The sequence below is a fragment of the Pseudophryne corroboree genome, chromosome 3 (genome assembly GCF_028390025.1).
Source record: "Pseudophryne corroboree isolate aPseCor3 chromosome 3, aPseCor3.hap2, whole genome shotgun sequence".
Lineage (NCBI taxonomy): Eukaryota > Metazoa > Chordata > Amphibia > Anura > Myobatrachidae > Pseudophryne > Pseudophryne corroboree.
In genome coordinates, this window is record NC_086446.1 from 456,226,354 (window position 1) to 456,249,896 (window position 23,543).

Here is a 23,543-nt window from a genome sequence, read left to right on the forward strand (position 1 = left end):
ATACATAAGAGAAATTTATTATACCACCAATACTGTACTACATACATGGCACATGATAATAACACGACATACGTGTAAAACTATAGTCACATGATACAAAATATTGTGGTAACTCCTTATTCTCAACGGCCCCTTGTTTATAACATAGTGGGATAAAACTGTCAATGACACGCTTGTGATGCTGAATATAAGCATATTATATATTAATTTATCCCACTATATCTAGAAATCTCCTTACTATAGAAGAGAAGTAAATAGTTACAGTGCTGTGTCAATGTAAAAGGGGATCGTAACATTGTATGGTCCAACTTGTTACAGTGTTTTTTCCTCAACAATTCAGCCTGGTAATATGAACAGGCAAGCAATAATTTTGTATGAGACATCACAGGACGGGGGTATTAGATAAATGGCACTGCATTAAAAGTGCATTATATTACGGGATACCTTTTCTGTAATAAATCAATAGGGTGGAAAGGAGACCTGAATGTACTATACCTAAATTAAGGTTAGATAGGGATACAGGGAACCCTCCATTCCACACAAGCCTTCCTTTAGGTCCCCTGCTTAGTGACATACTACTTAATAAATCATAACAATTTGTTGGACATATGTTTACATTGGAAACCTTCAGACTGCTACGAGTGGTCCGGATCCTTAGAATAATAATATTACCATAAATGGAAATAAAACAAGTGACACACAGTGAATATTTTTAATAGATGTAACATCTTTTATTAATAAAATATCTTTCCATATATATTTCACATCAATTTTAATTGATTACTATTAAAAGTTATATTTTAGATTAAATCATCTTTTTCTCCTTTTGTGCGCCAACCAAGAGACAATCTTTCCTATTTCTTTTGTGTCTTCAATCTTATTGTCTATGGCGGCACCCCCAACATATGATAGTGAATTAACACCACAATACATGTATTAATGGGGTTCATACTATATTAGAAAGAACACATGTTGACCTTTTGACTGGTGCAGAAGTTTTCCCTTTCCCTTTGCCCGTTTTTTGTCGTTACCAAATTCGGTAAAGGCCCATTCCACTAGGAAGGTGGGCTCTTCTTGGGCGGCTGCCCAAGGCGTCTCGGCTTTACAGCTTTGCCGAGCGGCTACTTGGTCGGGTTCAAACACTTTTGCAAAATTCTACAAGTTTGATAACCCTGGCTGATGAGGACCTCATGTTTGCTCAATCGGTGCTGCAGAGTCATCCGCACTCTCCCGCCCGGTTTGGAGCTTTGGTATAATCCCCATGGTCCTTACGGAGTCCCCAGCATCCTCTAGGACGTAAGAGAAAATAAGATTTTAAACCTACTGGTAAATCTTTTTCTCCTAGTCCGTAGAGCAGGCATTCCCAACCACGGTCCTCAAGGCACACCAACAGTGCAGGTTTTAGTGATATCCAGGCTGCAGCACAGGTGGTTAAATCAAAATAACTGAGCTACTAATTAAGTCAGCTGTGCTGAAGCCTGGATATCACTAAAACATGCACTGTTGGTGTGCCTTGAGGACCGTGGTTGGGAATGCCTGCCGTAGAGGATGCTGGGCGCCCGTCCCAGTGCGGACATATTTCTGCATGACTTGTATATAGTTGTTGCTTACATAAGGGTTATGTTACAGTTAGGATCAGTCGTTGGCTGATACTGTTTTGTTCATACTGTTAAGTGGCTGTGTATATTCCAGGTTATACAGTGTGGATGGTGTGGGCTGGTATGAATCTTGCCCTTAGATTAACAAAAATCCTTCTCTCGTACTGTCCGTCTCCTCTGGGCACAGTTTCTCTAACTGAGGTCTGGAGGAGGGGCATAGAGGGAGGAGCCAGTGCACACCCATCTAAAGTTCTTTATAGTGCCCATGTCTCCTGCGAAGCCCGTCTATACCCCATTGTCCTTACGGAGTCCCCAGCATCCTCTACGGACTAGGAGAAAAAGATTTACCGGTAGGTTTAAAATCTTTTCTCTAACGTCCTAAGTGGATGCTGGGGACTCCGTAAGGACCATGGGGAATAGCGGCTCCGCAGGAGACTGGGCACAAAAGTAAAAGCTTTAGGACTACCTGGTGTGCACTGGCTCCTCCCCCTATGACCCTCCTCCAAGCCTCAGTTAGATTTTTGTGCCCGAACGAGAAGGGTGCACACTAGGTGGCTCTCCTGAGCTGCTTAGTGAAAAGTTTAGTTTTAGGTTTTTTATTTTCAGTGAGACCTGCTGGCAACAGGCTCACTGCATCGAGGGACTAAGGGGAGAAGAAGCGAACTCACCTGCGTGCAGAGTGGATTGGGCTTCTTAGGCTACTGGACATTAGCTCCAGAGGGACGATCACAGGCCCAGCCATGGATGGGTCCCAGAGCCGCGCCGCCGGCCCCCTTACAGAGCCAAAAGACAGAAGAGGTCCGGAAAATCGTCGGCAGAAGACGTCCTGTCTTCAACAAGGTAGCGCACAGCACTGCAGCTGTGCGCCATTGCTCTCAGCACACTTCACACTCCGGTCACTGAGGGTGCAGGGCGCTGGGGGGGGGCGCCCTGAGACGCAATAAAACACCTTGGATGGCAAAAAATGCATCACATATAGCTCCTGGGCTATATGGATGAATTTAACCCCTGCCAAAATACATAGAAAAACGGGAGATAAGGCCGCCGATAAGGGGGCGGAGCCTATCTCCTCAGCACACTGGCGCCATTTTCCCTCACAGCTCCGTTGGAGGGAAGCTCCCTGGCTCTCCCCTGCAGTCACTACACTACAGAAAGGGTTAAAAAAGAGAGGGGGGGCACTAATTACGCGCAGTATTAAAGATACAGCAGCTATAAGGGGAAAAACACTTATATAAGGTTATCCCTGTATATATATATAGCGCTCTGGTGTGTGCTGGCAAACTCTCCCTCTGTCTCCCCAAAGGGCTAGTGGGGTCCTGTCCTCTATCAGAGCATTCCCTGTGTGTGTGCTGTATGTCGGTACGTTTGTGTCGACATGTATGAGGAGAAAAATGATGTGGAGACGGAGCAGATTGCCTGTAATAGTGATGTCACCCCCTAGGGGGTCGACACCTGAGTGGATGAACTGTTGGAAGGAATTACGTGACAGTGTCAGCTCTGTATAAAAGACAGTGGTTGACATGAGACAGCCGGCTACTCAGCTTGTGCCTGTCCAGACGTCTCATAGGCCGTCAGGGGCTCTAAAGCGGCCGTTACCTCAGATGGCAGATATAGACGCCGACACGGATACTGACTCCAGTGTCGACGGTGAAGAGACAAATGTGACTTCCAGTAGGGCCACACGTTACATGATTGAGGCAATGAAAAATGTTTTACACATTTCTGATAATACGAGTACCACCAAAAAGGGGTATTATGTTCGGTGAGGAAAAACTACCTGTAGTTTTCCTGAATCTGAGAAATTAAATGAGGTGTGTGATGATGCGTGGTTTTCCCCCGATAACAACTGATAATTTCTAAAATGTTATTGGCATTATATCCTTTCCCGCCAGAGGTTAGGGTGCGTTGGGAAACACCCCCTAGGGTGGATAAAGCGCTCACACGCTTGTAAGAACAAGGGCTCTACCCTCTCCTGAGATGGCCGCCCTTAAGGATCCTGCTGATAGAAAGCAGGAGGGCATCCTAAAAGGTATTTACACACATACTGGTGTTATACTGCGACCAGCAATCGCCTCAGCCGGGATGTGCAGTGCTGGGTTGGCGTGGTCGGATTCCCTGACTGAAAATATTGATACCCTAGATAGGGACAGTATATTATTGCCTATAGAGCATTTAAAAGATGCATTTCTATATATGCGTGATGCACAGCGGAATATTTGCCGACTGGCATCAAGTCTAAGTGCGTTGTCCATTTCTACCAGTAGAGGGTTATGGACACGACAGTGGTCAGGTGATGCGGATTCCAAACGGCATTTGGAAGTATTGCCTTATTAAGGGGAGGAGTTATTTGGGGTCGGTCTTTCAGACCTGGTGGCCACGGCAACAGCTGGGAAATCCACGTTTGTACCCAAGGTCGCCTCTCAACATGAGAAGACGCCGTATTATCAGGCGCAGTCTTTTCGTGGGCAAGCGGGCAAAAGGTTCCTCATTTCTGCCCCGTGACAGAGGGAGAGGAAAAAGGCTGCAGAAATCAGCCAGTTCCCAGGAACAGAAACCCTCTCCCGCCTCTGTCAAGCCCTCAGTATTACGCTGGGGCCTTACAAGCAGAATCAGGCACGGTGGGGGCCCGTCTCAATGAATTTCAGCGCGCAGTGGGCTCACTCGCAAGTAGACCCCTGGATCCTTCAGGTGATATCTCAGGGGTACAAATTGGAATTCGAGACGTCTCTCCCTCGCCGTTTCCTAAAGTCGGCTTTACCGATGTCTCCTTCTGACAGGGAGACAGTTTTGGAAGCCATTCACAAGCTGTATTCCCAGCAGGTGATAATCAAGGTACCCCTCCTGCAACAGGGAACGGGGTATTATTCCACACTGTTGTGGTACCGAAGCCGGATGGCTCGGTGAGACCGATTCTAAATCTAAAATCTTTGAACACTTACATACAGAGGTTCAAATTCAAGATTGAGTCACTCAGAGCAGTGATTGCGAACCTGGAAGAAGAGGACTACATGATGTCTCGGGACATCAAGGATGCTTACCTTCATGTCCAAATTTACCCTTCTCACCAAGGGTACCTCAGGTTTATGGTACAGAACTGTCACTATCAGTTTCAGACGCTGCCGTATGGATGGTCCACGGCACCCCGGGTCTTTACCAAGGTAATGGCCGAAATGATGATACTCCTTCGAAGGAAGGGAATTTTAGTTATCCCTTACTTGGACGATTCCCTGATAAGGGTAAGATCCAGGGAACAGTTGGAGGTCGGTGTAGCACTATCTCAGGTAGTGTTGCGGCAGCACGATTGAATTCTCAATATTCCAAAATCGCAGCTGATTCCGACGACTCGTCTTCTGTTCTTAGGGATGATCCTGGACACAGTTCAGAAAAAGGTGTTTCTCCCGGAGGAGAAAGTCAGGGAGTTATCCGAGCTAGTCGGGAACCTCCTATAACCGAGCCAAGTCTCAGTACATCAATGAGATGGTTCTGGGAAAAATGGTGGCTTCCTACGAAGCAATCCCATGCGGCAGATTCCACGCAAGAACTTTCCAGTGGGACCTGCTGGACAAATGGTCCGGGTCGCATCTTCAGATGCTTCAGCGGATAACCCTGTCACCAAGCACAAGGGTGTCTCTCCTGTGGTGGTTGCAGAGTGCTCATCTTCTAGAGGGCCGCACATTCAGGACTGGGTCCTGGTGACCACGGATGCCAGCCTGCGAGGCTGGGGAGCAGTCACACAGGGAAGGAATTTCCAGAGCTTATGGTCAAGCCTGGAGACATCACTTCACATAAATATCCTGAAGCTAAGGGCCATTTACAATGCTCTAAGCTCAGCAAGACCTCTGCTTCAAGGTCACCCGGAGTTGATCCATTCGGACAACATCACGGCAGTCACCCACGTAAACAGACAGGGTGACACAAGAAGCAGAAGGGCAATGGCAGAAGCTGCAAGTATTCTTCGCTGGGCGGAAAATCATGTGATAGCACTGTCAGCAGTATTCATTCCGGGAGTGGACGACCTCCACCCGGGAGAGTGGGGACTTCACCCAGAAGTCTTCCACATGTTTATAAAACTCGACAAGTATTGCGCCAGGTCAAGGGACCCTCAGGCAATAGCTGTGGACGCTCTGGTAACACAGTGGGTGTACCAGTCAGTGTATGTGTTCCCTCCTCTGCCTCTCATAACCAAGGTACTGAGAATTATAAGATGGAGAGGAGTAAGCACTATATTCGTGGCTCCGGATTGGCCAAGAAGGACTTGGTAACCGGAACTTCAAGAGATGCTCACGGAGGATCCGTGGCCTCTACCTCTAAGAAGGGACCTGCTCCAGCAAGGACCCTGTCTGTTCCAAGACTTACCGCGGCTGCGTTTAACGGCAGGGCGGTTGAACGCCGGATCCTGAAGGAAAAAGGCATTCCGGATGAAGTCATCCCTATCCTGATCAAAGCCAGGAAAGATATAACCGCAAAACATTATCACCGCATTTGGCGAAAATATGTTGCGTGGTGCGAGGCCAGTAAGGCCCCGACGGAGGAATTTTCAACTAGGTCGATTCCTACATTTCCTGCAAACAGGAGTGTCTATGGGCCTGAAATGGAGGTCCATTAAGGTTCAAATTTCGGCCCTGTCCATTTTCTTCCAAAAAGAACTAGCTTCAGTCCCTGAAGTTCAGACGTTTGTGAAAGGGGTACTGTATATACAGCCTCCTTTTGTGCCTCCAGTGGCACCTTGGGATCTAAATGTAGTTTTTGGGTTCCAAAAGTCACATTGGTTTGAACCACTTAAATATGTGGAGTTAAAATATCTCACATGGAAAGTGGTCATGCTGTTGGCCCTGGCCTGGGCCAGGTGCGTGTCAGAATTGGCGGCTTTATCCTGTAAAAGCCCTCATCTGATTTTCCATTCGGACAGGGCGGAATTGAGGACTTGTCCTCAGTTTCTCCCTAAGGTGGTTTTCAGCGTTTCACCTGAATCAACCTATTGTGGTGCCTGCGGCTACTAGGGACTTGGAGGACTCCAAGTTGCTGGATGTTGTCAGAGCCCTGGAAATATAGGTTTCCAGGACGGCTGGAGTCAGAAAATCTGACTCGTTGTTTATTCTGTATGCACCCAACAAGCTGGGTGCTCCTGCTTCTAAGCAGACTATTGCTCGTTGGATTTGTAGTACAATTCAGCTTGCACATTCTGTGGCAGGCCTGCCACAGCCAAAATCTGTAAAAGCCCATTCCACAAGGAAGGTGGGCTCATCTTGGGCGGCTGCCCGAGGGGTCTCGGCTTTACAACTTTGCCGAGCAGCTACTTGGTCAGGAGCAAATACGTTTGTAAAATTCTACAAATTTGATACCCTGGCTGAGGAGGACCTGGAGTTCTCTCATTTGGTGCTGCAGAGTCATCCGCACTCTCCCGCCCGTTTGGGAGCTTTGGTATAATCCCCATGGTCCTTACGGAGTCCCCAGCATCCACTTAGGACGTTAGAGAAAATAAGAATTTACTTACCGATAATTCTATTTCTCGTAGTCCGTAGTGGATGCTGGGCGCCCATCCCAAGTGCGGATTGTCTGCAATACTGGTACATAGTTATTGTTACCAAAAAATCGGGTTATTATTATTGTGAGCCATCTTTTCAGAGGCTCCTCTGTTATCATGCTGTTAACTGGGTTCAGATCACAGGTTGTACGGTATGATTGGTGTGGCTGGTATGAGTCTTACCCGGGATTCAAAATCCTTCCTTATTGTGTACGCTCGTCCGGGCACAGTATCCTAACTGAGGCTTGGAGGAGGGTCATAGGGGGAGGAGCCAGTGCACACCAGGTAGTCCTAAAGCTTTTACTTTTGTGCCCAGTCTCCTGCGGAGCCGCTATTCCCCATGGTCCTTACGGAGTCCCCAGCATCCACTACGGACTACGAGAAATAGAATTATCGGTAAGTAAATTCTTATTATTATAACCATGTATGTACACTAAAGGTATAACAAATTTTTTGTAAGTCACAATATTTTAATGAAAGGATTAAAAGTTACGTTTTATTGTCTAGTAACGTTTATAAGAGTGCCCCAACACAGGGTCTTTCTTTTTTCTGTTCATGTATTTTCACTGACTCTTGGAGCACCACCGACACTTGATTATCACACTAAGTGGAAATGATAATGTATGGTCGGTAACAGACTACTATCCATTAGAGGTTTTTGTTTGATACTATAACCTATTGCAGAACTACTCATCTCGGTTTTAATATTATGGCAGATGGATTTAAGTCCTTTATTTACTTCCAGACAATGTGGATCATTCACCAACATTGCATTTAGTTGCACATTTATACTTAAACATAGTAACTAAATTGAAATCTGCTTTTATCTGTGTACTGCAAGATGGCCAATGAAAGAAATATTCTCATTGGTTGCATCATAAATGCTTTGACAATAACTGACCTATTTTTCTTTGGCCTAGGTCTTTTCTAGGACACAACAGTAACACTCCTCTCTTATACATACAAATGTGTCCACATACACCATTTCTATTTTGCTCAATTTCGCACGCCATGCATAGCACGGCTAAGCTTTTTTCTCCTACGTCCTAGAGGATGCTGGGGACTCCAAAAGGACCATGGGGTATAGACGGGATCCGCAGGAGACATGGGCACTTTAAGACTTTAATGGGCGTGAACTGGCTCCTCCCTCTATGCCCCTCCTCCAGACCTCAGTTAGATTCTGTGCCCAGAGGAGACTGGTCACACACTAGGGGAGCTCTACTGAGTTTCTCTAAAAAATACTTTTATTTAGGTTTATTATTTTCAGGGAGCACTGCTGGCAACAGGCTCCCTGCTTTTTGGGACTGAGGGGAAAGAAGCAGACCTACTTCTGTGAGTTCAAAGGCTCTGCTTCTTAGGCTACTGGACACCATTAGCTCCAGAGGGTCTGATCACTTGGTATAGCCTAGCTGTTCGTTCCCGGAGCCGCGCCGCCGTCCTCCTCACAGAGCCTGAAGTAAGATGCCGCGTGAGTAGCAGAAGCAAGAAGACTTCAGAGGCGGCAGAAGACTTCAGTTTTTCCTTGAGGTACCGCGCAGCGCGCCATTGCTCCCACACACACAAGGCACTACATGGGTACAGGGCGCAGGGGGGGCGCCCTGGGCAGCAATAAAACCTCTAACTGAGACTGGCAAGTTGGTATACAGTGCATAGGCACTGTATACAGACCCCCGCCAGTATAAAGAAAAGCGGGACACAAGCGCGCCATTGAGGGGGCGGGGCTTCATCCTCCAGCTCTAACCAGCGCCATTTTATCTCCACAGCTTGCTGTAGAGACGCTGCTCCTGGCCCTTCACTGCTGTCACAAGTACCAGGGTGCAAAAAACAAGGGGGGGGGGGGCACAGCAATTTGGTGTTGGTTACTATTATATTAAAGCGCTTATAGGTCTGGAGCATTATTTAATTCTTTAAGACCGGTGAGGCGCTGGGTGTGAGCTGGCAAACTCCCTCTCTGTCTCTCTGAAGGGCCTTACTGTGGATCTGTCCCCTATAACCCAGTGTATTTGTGGGTGTCGGTACGCGTGTGTCGACATGTCTGAGGCTGAATGCTCTTCCCAGGAGGAGGCTGTGGTGGGGGCTGAACAGAATGAGGGAGTGACTCCGTCGGCACCGCCGACTGCTGATTGGGTAGAGATGTGGAGTGTTTTAAATACAAGTGTGGCTTTGTTGCACAAGAGGTTGGACAAATCTGAGGCTCAGAACCAAGCATGGAGACAATCCATGGGAGATGTTTTGTGACAATCTCAGACCCCCTCAGGGTCCCAGAAACGTAAATTTACCCAGATAGCAGACACAGATACCGACAGGGATTCCGACTCCAGTGTCGACTATAATAATGCCAAGTTACATCCTAAGGTGGCTAAGAGAATTCAGTACATGATTGTGGCAATAAAAGAAGTGATACATATCACAGAAGACCCTGCTGTTCCTGAGACAAGGGTCTGTATGTTTAAGGGAAAGAAACCTGAGGTAACGTTTCCTCCCTCTCATGAACTGAACGCTCTTTTTGAAAAAGCTTTGGAATCTCCTGACAAGAGACTACTGATTCCCAGGAGGATTTCTATGGCGTATCCATTTCCCTCGGGGGATAGGTTACGGTGGGAATCCTCCCCTACGGTGGACAAAGCCCTGGTGCGTTTGTCCAAGAAGGTGGCGCTGCCGTCCCCGGACACGGCAGCACTTAAAGATCCTGCCGATCGTAAGCAGGAAACTACCTGGAAATCTATTTGTCACTACGGGTACGCTGCTCAGGCCGGCCGTGGAATCGGCATGGGTGAGTAGCGCTATTGAAAAGTGGGCAGATCACTTGTCATCTGAAACAGACACCCTGGATTGGGAAAGCGTGCTTTTTTTTTTTTTTAAATACATTGTTTTTATTCAACAAAGTAATTAATGGTACAGACATTTCAGTGTACGCTGGGAAACATAGTTGACATTATACAATATACTTTGCATTGTTCCCCCACAGAATACATATTTACCGAAGTCCGTATACAAATCATGATACACATACTTAACATTTTACATTTTCTCCCCGAACCATTATGGTAACTACCCCAACTAGCAGGCCAAATATAGCCCACAACCCCTTAACCCAAAACAAACCCCCCAAAAAATCAAACACAAACCCGTCAACCTATAACTACCCGAGTGTGTGAGGTGAGATACAATAGCAAAATAAATAACATAAACTAAAGTAAAGGAGAGAGAGAGGTCCAGCTCGGCTCCTCTGGGCCCAGAGAACGCGTCGCAGTTACGGTCAGATCCCCCTAAATCCGAAGGGCAAGGGATGAGTATGCTGAATTGATCCAAGGAGACCATATTTTCTCGTATTTGGTGAGTGCATTATTTTTCATATATACATAGCGGTCTTTCAATAGAGTATTATTCACCAAAACTTTATATGCAGATATCGTGGGAGAATGCGGAGCCATCCAAGCCCGCGCAATACACACCTTAGCAAGGGCGCACATACTACGGGCATACATGCCCTCCCACCGAGACCCAGAGTCAGGACCACCCACCCCCAAAATACAAAATCTCGGAGTCAGCAAACCTCTCGATATCCCCGTGTGTTCCAGAATCGACCCGACCCCAGCCCAGAACGCCTGCAGTGACGGACATTCCCATGCAAGGTGCCAGAAGGTTCCTCCAGCAGACCCACACTTGGGACAAACATCAACACTACCGACCCCAAATCTGGCCAGTCTACTTGGCGTCATATATGATCTGTGCAAAATAAAGAGTTGTATCTGTTGGAACCGTAATGATTTGGTGACCTGGCTCGAGTTACCCAGCGCAACCTCCCAATCTTCCACATCTATGGGGCCCAAGTCACACTCCCAGCGCTCCCAAAGATTCGAGAGCGGGTCTGCGTGAATTGTTTTAAGAAGGTACGAGTAGGTGAAGGAGGTCACCTTGACTCGACCCAGTGAATGTACAAAGGTTTTTATGGGGAAGGGGAGGAGCGCCGGGGGAGAGTCTCCAAACTGTGCTTGCCTGAGCTGTAAAAATCTGTAAAAGTAAGAGTTCGGGAGTCCAAACTCCTCTTTTAATTGCTGAAACGATTTCAATGAACCATCACTATACAGCTGGGACATTGAAGTTATCGAATACGGAGCCCACACCTCCCCACCCTCCAGAGACCCCAATTCATGGAGTGCCAAAGGGGAGTGTCTGGGTCCACACCATCATACCCGAGCAGACTCTTCAAATCTAGCCAGATCTTCATGGCCTGAAAGACAGTAGGAGGCGAGAATCTAGAAGGACTCCCCCCCCCCCCCCCCACCAGGACCTGCGCCGGGGAGAGATCCGGGTAGTAACACCTAAGGAACGCCCAGTTTAAGCCAGCCTCGTCTCCACCCCTGAGCCAAATACCGATATGGGACAACTGAGCCGCGTAGTAAAACAGTTGGAAGTGAGGCAAGGCCAAGCCTCCATCAGCTTTTTGTCTGGTAAGGGTAGTTAATTTTATTCTAGGCCTTTTATTGGCCCAGATCAGGGACGCTATGATACTATTTAATTTCCTAAAGAAGGCTGGAAAGATGTACACAGGGGATTGCAAGAGAACGTACAATAGTTTGGGCAACACTACCATTTTAATGAGGCTAACTCTACCCGTCATTATCAGCGGGAGTTTACACCAAGCTCTCGACTTGCGTACAATCAGTTGTACAAGCTGGTCAAGATTCAAGGGTATAAAGTCCGAGGGGTCATTAGTAACTTGGATCCCAAGGTACTTAAACTGGCCTGTCCAGCATAGCGGCAGAGAGAGCCTTGGGACCTGGGGGGGGGAGAGCCCATAATGGGCATTATAAATTATTTGGACCAGTTTATGCGGAGACCAGAAAAACCACCAAATGTCTCTATGACCTGCAACACAGTAGGCATATCCACCACGTAATCATGGAGGAATAACAACAAGTCATCCGCATAAAGGGCTATTTTGTCAGTGCATGTACCCGTATCAACTCCCCCAATGTCCGGATGCGACCTAACCAAGCAAGCCAGGGGCTCGATGGCTATGGCAAACAAGGCAGGAGAAAGGGGGCATCCCTGTCTGGTGCCCCGTGTCAGAGGAAAGGAGGAGGAAATGTAGCCGTTGACCAAGACCCTGGCGCGTGGATTTTGATATAGCAATTTGATCCATTGTATAAAATTAGGGCCAAAGCCCATGCTTCTCATGACTCCCCACAGGTAAGGCCACTCGATGCTGTCAAATGCCTTAGCCGCATCCAATGAGACCACAACCGCGTCTGAGGGGAAGTCATGAGGGGCCTGCAAAATAGTGTACAGCCTGCGCAAGTTAATGGACGTGGATTTCCCGGGCATGAAGCCGGATTGATCCGGATGTATTATAGATTCAATCACTAAGTTGAGCCGGAGCGCCACAATTTTTGCCAGGATCTTGGCATCGGTAGAGATGAGAGAGATCGGCCTGTAGGACTCCAAAAGTTTGGGGTCCTTTCTGGGTTTTGGGAGCACTATAATGACGGCCTCTGGCATTGAGGGAGGAAGGTGATTAGTGGTAAATATATCAGTATACATTTCATGCAACTTAGGGCCAAAGAATTGTATGTACTGTTTATACAGCTCCGTGGGGATACCGTCACTACCCGGGGACTTGCCACTGGGAGACATCTCCACCGCCGCCGTCACCTCCTCCAGAGTCAAAGGCGCATCCAAAGCGTCCCTAGCCTCGGGGGAAAGTTTAGAAAGGGGAATTTTCGTCAGGTACAGGTCAAAGTCCTCCATGGAGCATCCAGCCGAGTATCATAAACCTCCCTAAAGTATAAGAGGAACATCTGTGCAATGTCAGGGGTGTTATCTACCGTGGAACCGTCCGGGCCAGACATCTGCGCTATCGTAGTCCCAGGTCGGTCATAATGCACCAAATGGGCCAGTAAACTACCTGGTCTGTCCGCCTGCATATATATATTAGTAGCCCTAAACAAGAGGGAGCGTGCATTTTTGTCCGAAAGGTGAGCCAGCCAGGCCTCCTGAGCCAACAGCCAGCGAGCCTTCAGCGCAGAGGTCCTCTCGGTCAGATAGCGGGTCTCCAGATCCCTGCATTCAGACTCAAGCTGTCTCTCCGTCGCCCTACATGCCACTTTGCAGGCAGCAATTTTGCCAATCAATGTACCACGTAAATAAGCTTTAAATGTATCCCAAACTACCGGGGCCGTGCCCACATTATCCGCAAAAAAACCCTCCCACATGGGCGCTAAATCCGGGCAGTCACCCAGCTGGGTCAACCAAGACGGATGCAACCTCCAATAAGACTGTCCCCTTTGGCACTCCCCATCCAGAGACAGCATCAGGGGCGAGTGATCAGACACCCCCCGTGCCTCGTAGTGGACATCTTTTATACTAGGTAAGAGCTCAGGTGAGACCAGGGCCAGGTCAATTCTGGAGAAGGAGCCGTGCGTACTGGAGAAGCAGGAGTATTGCCGAAGCGTAGGATACCGAGTCCTCCAAGCATCCACCCACTGCATACTATCTAGAAAATCCGCAAACTTAGATTTGGATGAATTCGGGTCGCCCCCCGCCCCTGAATCCCGAGGTGTCCTCCATCTGTCCAGAGAGACATCCAACACATTGTTAAAGTCCCCCAGACAGATGACAGGAGTGTGAGGGGAAGAAGCGATAAATGAGGCGGCCTTCTGCAGGATATCATATGAGAATGGGGGAGGGACATATACAGACAATAGGAAAAAATTACGAGAATACAATTCATATTCTAGAAATACGTATCTACCATACGGATCCATATTTACCGTGATCAGTTCAAACTGTACAGTCCTCTATATCATGACCGACCCCCCTCAGGAAGAGGAGGAGTGTGAGGTATGATACGCCCAGCCCACCCAGGGCCTGCGGAGCGACAACAGTCTATTACCCTCTAAATGAGTTTCGCTCAGGCAAATAATGTCCGGGCCATATTTCTTAATCATTTTAAATACTAGGGATCGCTTTATTTTCTTATTAATGCCCCGGACATTCCATGCAAAGATTTTTAAGGGAGACATGTCGGCCAATGTACCAACTGGGACCCATCACTCCCAGATACCAGAAGGCTAAGAGGAAGTACCGTCATCAATGCTATCCGGGCATCTACCCTCCCGTACTGTGCTCCACCCTCATATCCAGATCGTCCGCAGGCCCCGGTTCCCAAGCCAAACCCCATAAAATAGCACAGCATCACCTCACTGTCTGAAAAACAATTATATAGAAAACAAAAAAAAAGAACAAAAAAAACTGCTGAGAAACCTACAGCAACCCCACAACCACCCCCCACCCCGTATACCTTCCCGAACTGTGGCATACACATATCCCTTACTGAACTCTACTCCTGGAGATCCGAAAGTCTACGGCAATGCTATTCTAGGCGTACAGATCTAAAACAACCCCAACACAGAACCCCTATACGTATATAACTCTTCTCAGCAAAGTCCAGAACCATTAAACAAGAGGAAGCTCCCCGGACTTATACTTGCAGATTGTAGGCCCATGTAGGAGGAAGTCCTGGTGTCAGTCTGGAGCCAGTTGGCGGACACCTGGAGCATATCTGTCCAACCAGGCAGCCGCCTCCTTCGGAGAACTGAAGAACTTGGTTTCCCCATCCGCCACCACACGCAACCTGGAGGGGAACAGCATCGAGTAGGGGAGATTCAGGTCACGAAGACGTCGCTTAATGGGAAGAAACTGGGCCCGGTCTTTTTGAACGTCCGCTGCAAAGTCCGGAAATGCCGACACCCGGACTCCGTTCCGAAGCAGAGGGCCCTTCGTGCGCCCCAGGCGCAAGACAGAGTCCCGGTCTTTATAGTGCAAGAATTTTGCAATAAATGTTCGTGGAGGGGCGCCTGGGGGCAAGGGCCGGAAAGGTACTCGGTGAGCCCGCTCCACCGCAAACTGGGAAGTAAAGGATTCATCGCCATATGCTTCTTTCAGCCAGGACTCTAGGAAATCTTCGGGATGTGCCCCCTCCTCCTTTTCAGGTAGGCCCACGAACCTCACATTATTTCTGCGAAGTCGGCCCTCCATATCCAGGAGTTTGGTTTGCAGTGTCGAGACTTGTTGTGTCACTGCAGACACAGAACGCTGCAGTGGGCCGCTGAGGTCCTCCAGATTAGAGACCCGCGTCTCAGTTTCGCCCACCCTCTCCCGGACCCGCTGTACGTCCTGGCACAGCAATGACAAATAGCACTGCACCTTCTCCATTTTGTCCGACAGGCGTTGTTCGCTGGCCGCTATGGCCTCCAGGACCTGTTGAATGGAAGGAGCAGATGGCTGTACGTTCGCTCCGGAGTCGGCCCCGGCCGGGGGATCCATTCTGGTAGAAGGGGAGGGCTTAGGAGATGGCTGGGTAGCAGGCTGTCGAGCAAACCTTTCCAATTTAGCCGAGGCCGCGGTCTGGCCGCCTCTCACCATCGTATCAAGGCCCAGCAGTGCTCAAAGTCCTAATATTCAGTGTCAGGGAATACAGCAGTGTATGGTGAATGTAATATCAGCAGCACACCAGGGTCCAGGACATCCAGCAATAATAAAGAAGGGGGATGGGGGGACCAGTGGGATCCACTGGTATATATATATATATATATATATATATATATATAGTGTAGGATAGTCCAGAAGCAGAAAGCAGGGCAGCCGGGGGACCAGCTCAAATCATCCAGCCCAATATGATCTTCACACACACACAGCTCCATGCAGTGAGGAGGGACACTGGAAACTACAGTCAAGATGGCCGCCCAGCACAGACACTCTCCCCTCCTTTATCCAGCCCTCTCAATATCTGGCACCAGGGGAGATGGATTGGGCCAGTATAGTGCCCTGGGGGTGCAGGAGTGGGGTGCCGCTCACCTCAGATGCAGCGGAAGCCGTGGTCGCCGCGGGTGCGCATTCGCGTGTGGGCGCGCTCGCCCGGCGGAGCTCCGGAAATTGAGGCCGGGGACTTGCTGGCGGCCTAGGCCCGAGATCCGGGCGGCTGCTGGCGCGAGCCGGGAGCTCTCACAAGGGGCCTCCAGCGATGCCCGCCGCCTCCCCAATGCCGCTAGCCGGGAAAGGAGCCGAGGGGAAGCCTCAAAAAGAGCCCCAGGATATTGTCAGGATTAATATCCAGGGAGTTCCTCGATCCTGCTGCCTAGTCTCTTGCCGCCGTGGCCACGCCCCCGGGAAAGCGTGCTTTTGACGTTGGGTCACATCAGGGACGCTGCAGTCTATCTAAAGGACGCTGCGAGAGATATTGGCCTCTTGGCTTCAAGGGCCAATGCCATGGCAATCTCGGCTAGGAGGGCGTTGTGGCGCATCAATGGAATGGTGATGCTGATTCTAAAAAGGCTATGGAGGCTCTGCCCTTCAAAGGTGAAGTTTTGTTTGGTGAAGGCCTCGCGGACCTGGGCCCTCATTCCGAGTTGTTCGCTCGCAAGGCGATTATAGCAGAGTTACACACGCTAAGCCGCCGCCTACTGGGAGTGAATCTAAACATCTTAAATGTGCGACCGATGTATTCGCAATATTGCGATCAAAACCGAGTTAGCAGTTTCTGAGTAACTCCAGACTTACTCTGCCTGTGCGATCAATTCAGTGCTTTTCGGTCCCGGCTGACGTCATAAACACACCCAGCGTTCGCCCAAGCACTCCCACCGTTTCTCCAGACACGCCTGCGTTTTTTCCGGAAACGGTAGCGTTTCCAGCCACACGCCCCTAAAACGCCGTACATCCGCCCAGTAACACCCATTTCCTGTCAATCACAATGCGTTCTCCGGAGCGACTAAAAAGCCGTGAGTAAAATTACTTTCTTCTTAGTAAAGTTACTTGACGCATGCGCAGTGCGAACATTACGCATGCGCACTAAGAGAATTCTCACTGCGATGCGATGAAAAATACCGAGCGAACAACTCGGAATGAGGGCCCTGGTTTCTACAGCTACCGCAGGTAAGTCGTCCTTTTTGCCTTTTGTCCCTCCACAGCAAAAGAAAACCCCTCAATACCAGATACAGTCCTTTCGGTCTCATAAATTCAGGAAAGGACGAGGGTCCTCTTTCCTTGCTGCTAGAGGTAAGGGAAAAGGAAAAAGATCGCCTGCTGTGGCAAGCTCCCAGGAGCAGAAGTCCTCCCCGGCTTCTGCCAAATCCACCGCATGACGCTGGGGCTTCACTGTGGGAGTCCGCACCGGTGGGGGCGCGTCTTCAGCTCTTCAGTCAGGTCTGGGTGCACTCGGGCCTGGATCCTTGGGTGCTGGAAATTGTGACCCAAGGATACAAACTGGAGTTTCAAGACGTGCCTCCGAACCGATTTTTCAAATCGGCCTTGCCAGCTTCTCTTCCAGAAAGAGAGGTAGTGTGTGCGGCAATACAAAAGCTGTGTCGGCAGCAAGTCATTGTCGCGGTACCCCCGTTACAGCGGTGGTCCCGAAACCGGATGGCTCGGTCAGACCGATTTTGAACTTAAAATCCCTCAATCTGTATTTAAAAAGATTAAAATTCAAGATGGAATCTCTCCGAGCAGTGATCTCCAGTCTGGAGGGGGGGGGGGGGATTTTATGGTGTCAGTCGACATAAAGGATGCTTACCTACATGTCCCCATATATACTCCACATCAGGCGTACCTGAGGTTCGCTGTTCAGGATTGTCACTACCAATTTCAGACGTTGCTGTTTGGTCTTTCCACGGCCCCGAGGATTTTCACCAAGGTAATGGCAGAAATGATGGTACTCCTGCGCAAGCAAGGGGTCACAATTATCCCGTACTTGGACGATCTCCTGATAAAGGCGAGATCACAGTAGCAGTTGCTAAAAAAATGTTGCGCTCTCCCTGACAGTTCTGCAACAACATGGCTGGCTCCTAAATTTGCCAAAGTCGCAGTTGATTCCGACAACACGGCTGTCGTTTTTGGGCATGATTCTGGACACGGAACTACAGAGAATTTTTCTCCCGCTGGAAAAAGCTCTGGAACTCCAGAACATGGTCAAGAAGCTTCTGAAACCGGCAAGAGTGTCGATTCATCAATGCACTCGAGTGCTGGGGAAAATGGTGGTGGCCTACAAGGCCATTCCGTTTGGCAGGTTCCATGCAAGAACTTTTCAGTGGGACCTGTTGAACAAGTGGCACGGGTCCCATCTACAAATGCACCGGAAGTTAAGACTGTTCCCCAGGGCCAGGATTTCTCTCCTGTGGTGGCTCCAACTTTCTCACCTTCTAGAGGGTCGCAGGTTTGGGATCCAAGATTGGATCTTGGTGACCACGGATGCGAGTCTCCGAGGTTGAGGAGCAGTCACACAGGGGGTAAATTTCCAGGAAAAATGGTCAAGCCAAGAAGCTTATCTACACATAAACATTCTGGAATTAAGGGCCATCTACAATGGCCTTCTACAAGCGGAACATCTGCTGCGCGGCCTACCCGTCCTGATTCAGTTGGACAACATAACAGCGGTGGCGCACATAAACCGCCAAGGCGGAACAAGGAGCAGAGCAGCGATGGCGGAGGCCACAAAGATTCTTCGCTGGGCGAAAAAACATGCAAGCGCTCTGTCAGCGGTCTTCATTCCAGGCGTGGACAACTGGGAAGCAGACTTCCTCAGCAGACACGATCTCCATCCAGGAGAGTGGGGTCTTCATCAAGAGGTCTTTGCAGAAGTGACAGGTCGTTGGGGAATTCCTCAAATAGACATGATGGCGTCTCGCCTCAACAAGAAGCTTCAGACGTATTGTTCCAGGTCGAGGGACCCTCAGGCAGTAGCTGTGGACGCTCTAGTGACACCGTGGGTGTTTCAGTCGGTCTATGCGTTCCCTCCACTTCCTCTCATCCCAAAGGTGATAAGGATCATAAGAAGAACAAGGGTTCAGGCGATACTCATTGTTCCAGATTGGCCACGGAGGGCCTGCTATCCGGATCTTCAGGTATTACTCATAGGAGATCCCTGGCCTCTTCCTCTAAGAGAGGATCTATTACAGCAGGGGCCATGCATGTTCCAAGACTTACCGTGGTTGTGTTTGACGGCATGGCGGTTGAACGCCAGATCCTAGCACGAAAGGGTATTCCCGGAGAGGTCATCCCCACTATACTGAAAGCTAGGAAGGAGGTAACGGCGAAGCATTACCACCGTATTTGGAGAAAATATGTGTCTTGGTGCGAATCCAAGAAGGCGCCTATGGAAGAATTTCAGCTGGGTCGTTTTCTCCATTTTTTGCAAGCTGGTGTGGATGCGGGCCTTAAGTTAGGCTCCATTAAAGTGCAGATCTCGGCCTTATCTATTTTCTTTCAAAAGGAATTGGCCTCGCTTCCAGAAGTACAGACTTTCGTGAAGGGCGTGCTGCACATCCAGCCTCCATTTGTGCCCCCAGTGGCACCATGGGACCTTAACGTGGTGTTACAGTTCCTTATGTCGCATTGGTTTGAACCTTTACAAAAGGTTGAGTTGAAATTTCTCACTTGGAAAGTGGTCATGCTATTGGCCTTGGCGTCCGCAAGGCGGGTGTCAGAGTTGGCGGCTTTGTCTCACAAAAGCCCCTACTTGGTTTTCCATGTGGATAGAGCGGAGTTGAGGACTCGTCAACAATTTCTCCCAAAGGTGGTTTCTTCGTTTCACATGAACCAACCTATTGTGGTACCTGTGACTACTGAAGCCTTGGCTGAGTCAAAGTCTCTCGATGTGGTCAGGGCTTTGAAAATTTATGTAGCCAGAACGGCTAGTATTAGGAAAACAGAGGCGCTGTTTGTCCTGTATGCTTCCAACAAGGTTGGCTCCTGCTTCTAAGCAGACTATTGAGAGCTGGATCTGTAATACGATTCAGCATGTTCATTCTACGGCTGGATTGCCGTTACCGAAATCGGTGAAGGCCCATTCCACTAGGAGGGTGGGCTCGACTTGGGCGGCTGCCCGGGGTGTGTCTGCGTTACAACTTTGTTGAGCAGCTACTTGGTCGGGTTCAAATACTTTTGCAAAATCCTACAAGTTTGATACCCTAGCTCAGTGGTTCTGAAACTCGGTTCTCAGGACCCCACACAGTGCATGTTTTGCAGGTAACCCAGCATGTGCACAGGTGTATTAATTACTCACTGACACATTTTTAAAGGGTCCACAGGTGGAACTAATTATGTCACTTGTGATTCTGTGAGGAGACCTGCAAAACATGCACCGTGTGGGGTCCTGAGGACCGAGTTTGAGAACCTGTGCCCTAGCTGATGAGGACCTCATGTTTGCTCAATCGGTGCTGCATAGTCATCCGCACTCTCCCGCCTGGTCTGGAGCTTTGGTATAAACCCCATGGTCCTTTTGGAGTCCCCAGCATCCTCTAGGACGTAGGAGAAAATAAGGTTTTTTTCGACTGGTAAATCCTTTTCTCTTAGTCCGTAGAGGATGCTGGGCGCCCGTCCCAGTGCGGACTTTTTTCTGCAGTACTTGTTAATGGTTATTGCTTTTGTTACAAAGGTTGTGTTTCGGTTAAGGTCAGCCTGTTGCTGATCTGTTTGGTTTACGCTGTTACCTGGTTTTAGTTAAATGCTATGTTGTACGGTGTGTTGTTGGTTGAGCTGGTATGTATCTCACCCTTAGTTTAAGAAAATCCTTTTCCTCTAAATGTCTGTCTCCTCTGGGCACAGTTCCTATAACTGAGGTCTGGAGGAGGGGTATAGAGGGAGGAGCCAGTTCACGCCCATTAAAGTCTTAAAGTGCCCATGTCTCCTGCGGATCCCGTCTATACCCCATGGTCCTTTTGGAGTCCCCAGCATCCTCTACGGACTAAGAGAAAAGGATTTACCGGTAGGTATTAAAATCCTATTTTTTTTTCTACGAGTAGCGAGTAGATGAATTTTAAAATGTTTGTTTGCCATAACAGAATATGTTTAAAGTAACAGTCTATGGCATGCCAAGCCGTGCCATACATGGTAGGATATAGGAAAGGTGTATGTGGACACATCTGTACTCCTGTTCTAGAGCAAATTCTACATCGATATCCACGTACACACCAGACCAACCCCTGTGATGACTGAACCAGGGGGGTAATTCCAAGTTGATCGCAGCAGGAATTTTTTTAGCAGTTGGGCATAACCATGTGCACTGCAGGGGAGGCAGATTTAACATGTGCAGAGAGAGTTAGATTTGGGTGGGGTGTGTTCAAACTAAAATCTAAATTGCAGTGTAAAAATAAAGCAGCCAGTATTTACCCTGCACAGAAACAATATAACCCACCCAAATCTAACTCTCTCTGTAAATGTTATATCTGCCCCCCCCCCCCCCCCCCTGCAGTGCACATGGTTATGCCCTATTGCTAACAAACTTGCTGCTGCGATCAACTCAGAATTACCCCCCATGGTTGTAACTTTTCTGGGTTTTGTATTCCTGCATACACTCATGCATGGGATAAATGTTCCCTTTAAATTCATTATTATTATTATTATTATTATAGCTAAACTTTAATTCCTCATGAGTAACATTTAGTACAAAAATGTGAAACCTGTTTCTTTCTGTTCTTGAATGTAAGATATGGAATGGATACAGATGAGATGTCTGATGGGATTACTACAACCACCTGTCATTATTTTTTTTATTTTATTTTAGCACTAATGCCACCTCCTTGTCTTCTATGTATTTGACTAATGAAATTTAAAAAATAAATTCAAGTTAGATTTACATATTTTCTGCAAGCATATGGGCACTTTTCTCATGTTTGCTATATAGCTTTACAAAAACTCTCCATTGAGTCGTATTGTTGTGTACTACTGACAGCTAAGCCATGTACTAGTGCTAGCAGGGTCCGGATCTCTCTTTGAACATTACATTTCCATGACATAACCTCCAAAAGTAAGACAGTTGTTAAAGTACCTTTTTAAAATTACTCTGCAAATACTGTATATGGTATTGTTAAATTGTTTTGTATAAGATCATACCTCATGATGAGAACAGTTTTGCTGTTTACAGAGAACGTTATACTATAGATTTAACACTCCGAAACCTATCTGCAGGTGGACTGTCTGGTTCTGCAGTTACACCGTGTTGGGGAGCAGCTAGAGAAGATGAACACGCAGAAAATGGATGAACTTTTCTCGCTTCTACGAGATAGCTTCTTACTGCAGGGAGGACTGGGATCATTGGCCCAGCTACTACTGCTTGAGATGATTGAGTATCGAGCAGCAGGATGGAAAATGACGGATGCTGCACACAAGTATTACTACAGTGAGGTGTCGGAGTGATACCAGCTTATGGTGGCTAATTATCTTTTAATAAGAGGAAATTAACTTTATCGAGCCAAAGGAGTCAGGTTCACATTGCAATAATTCCATATAATGTTACATGTAATGAAAATCCCTGAACACGTGCAGAGTATTTTACTATAAGCAGAAGCTGGACTTTATTTATATTTTAAAGCATTTCTTCCTTGTGGCGGTGAGGTGTGTGAGACTGTGCAACTGCTCCTCAACCATTATGTACCAAAATAAATTAATTGACAGGAGAGCAGTAACACAAGGCTAACAATGAAATATGTGGCTTTTCTATTTTGAAGCTTATTGAAATATTATGCATGGCTTTATAGAAGACTGCCTAAAACAATTACCATTCTATTTTCTGGAATGTGCTTCTAAGTATTCCAGCAATATTCAGACTCACTACTTGATGGAAAGAGATTTGAGAACTGCACAAGTATTTAAGGTCTTACAATACAATAATAGCACAGACAGATCTACACCACCTGTACCAGCTACACTCCTTCGTAACCTTGACCTGACAGGCAATTACTTCCTTTCCCTAAGGTGTGTGTGTTTCTCCCTCCCTTCCCTTTGTGATGAAGTGCTATGTTGATGTGGGAAGAATTAAGGAATTTTATTTCCATGACTGACTGTGTGGTGGAATTGGTTTAGGAATCTGCGTTGTATTATTTTAAGTAGCCCTCTAATGATTGTTACCAATTATTAATCTGAAAGTTTCACTGGTGTTACAAAGCACACTTTGCCATTCAGACCGTTTTGTACACTTACTCTTTTCATAATGTTTTTCTTGTGGACATTGTACGATTTTCCGCATAACATTTTGTAGTTTCAACTGTACAAACGGATGCTTTTATGAATTTTAATACAGTTTTTAATGTAGTTTGTGTCTTCCTTTTCTTTAAGTAGGAGGTTATAACTTGTGCATTCTTAGTATTTTTGGGCTCATTGTTAGCTATACTACAAGGCTGAAATATATGCAGATACCCCTTCTAGCTAGTGTATGGGTATTTCAGTAACAACTTTTGTTAACAGGTGCATAAAAACAAGCAACTAATGCATTAGCATGGGCCATACGGGAAGCAGTCAGGATCCCTGCTGTCGCTATCCCGGCAGTCAGAATACTGACCCTATTCTGAATGCCGACACCGGGATCCGGAATGGGTTCCCATACCTTTCTGTCATCAGCTGGGAGGGGAAATGTAGATAAAAACATC

The 23,543-nt window shown here is 47.8% G+C and overlaps 1 protein-coding gene across 4 annotated transcripts in view; it reads left to right on the forward strand.

Annotated features, from left to right (window-relative positions):
• The window catches only part of MIF4GD (MIF4G domain containing), a 115,851-nt gene extending 92,643 nt beyond the window's left edge, over positions 1 to 23,208 (forward strand). For all 4 annotated transcript variants that reach the window (XM_063960637.1, XM_063960636.1, XM_063960635.1 and 1 more), the window contains one exon: positions 22,087 to 23,208. In XM_063960637.1, the coding sequence (XP_063816707.1) occupies positions 22,087 to 22,314 (228 nt within the window). In that variant the 3' untranslated portion in view covers positions 22,315 to 23,208. The remainder of the gene's footprint in view (positions 1 to 22,086) is intronic.
• Positions 23,209 to 23,543: the final 335 nt, after the last annotated feature.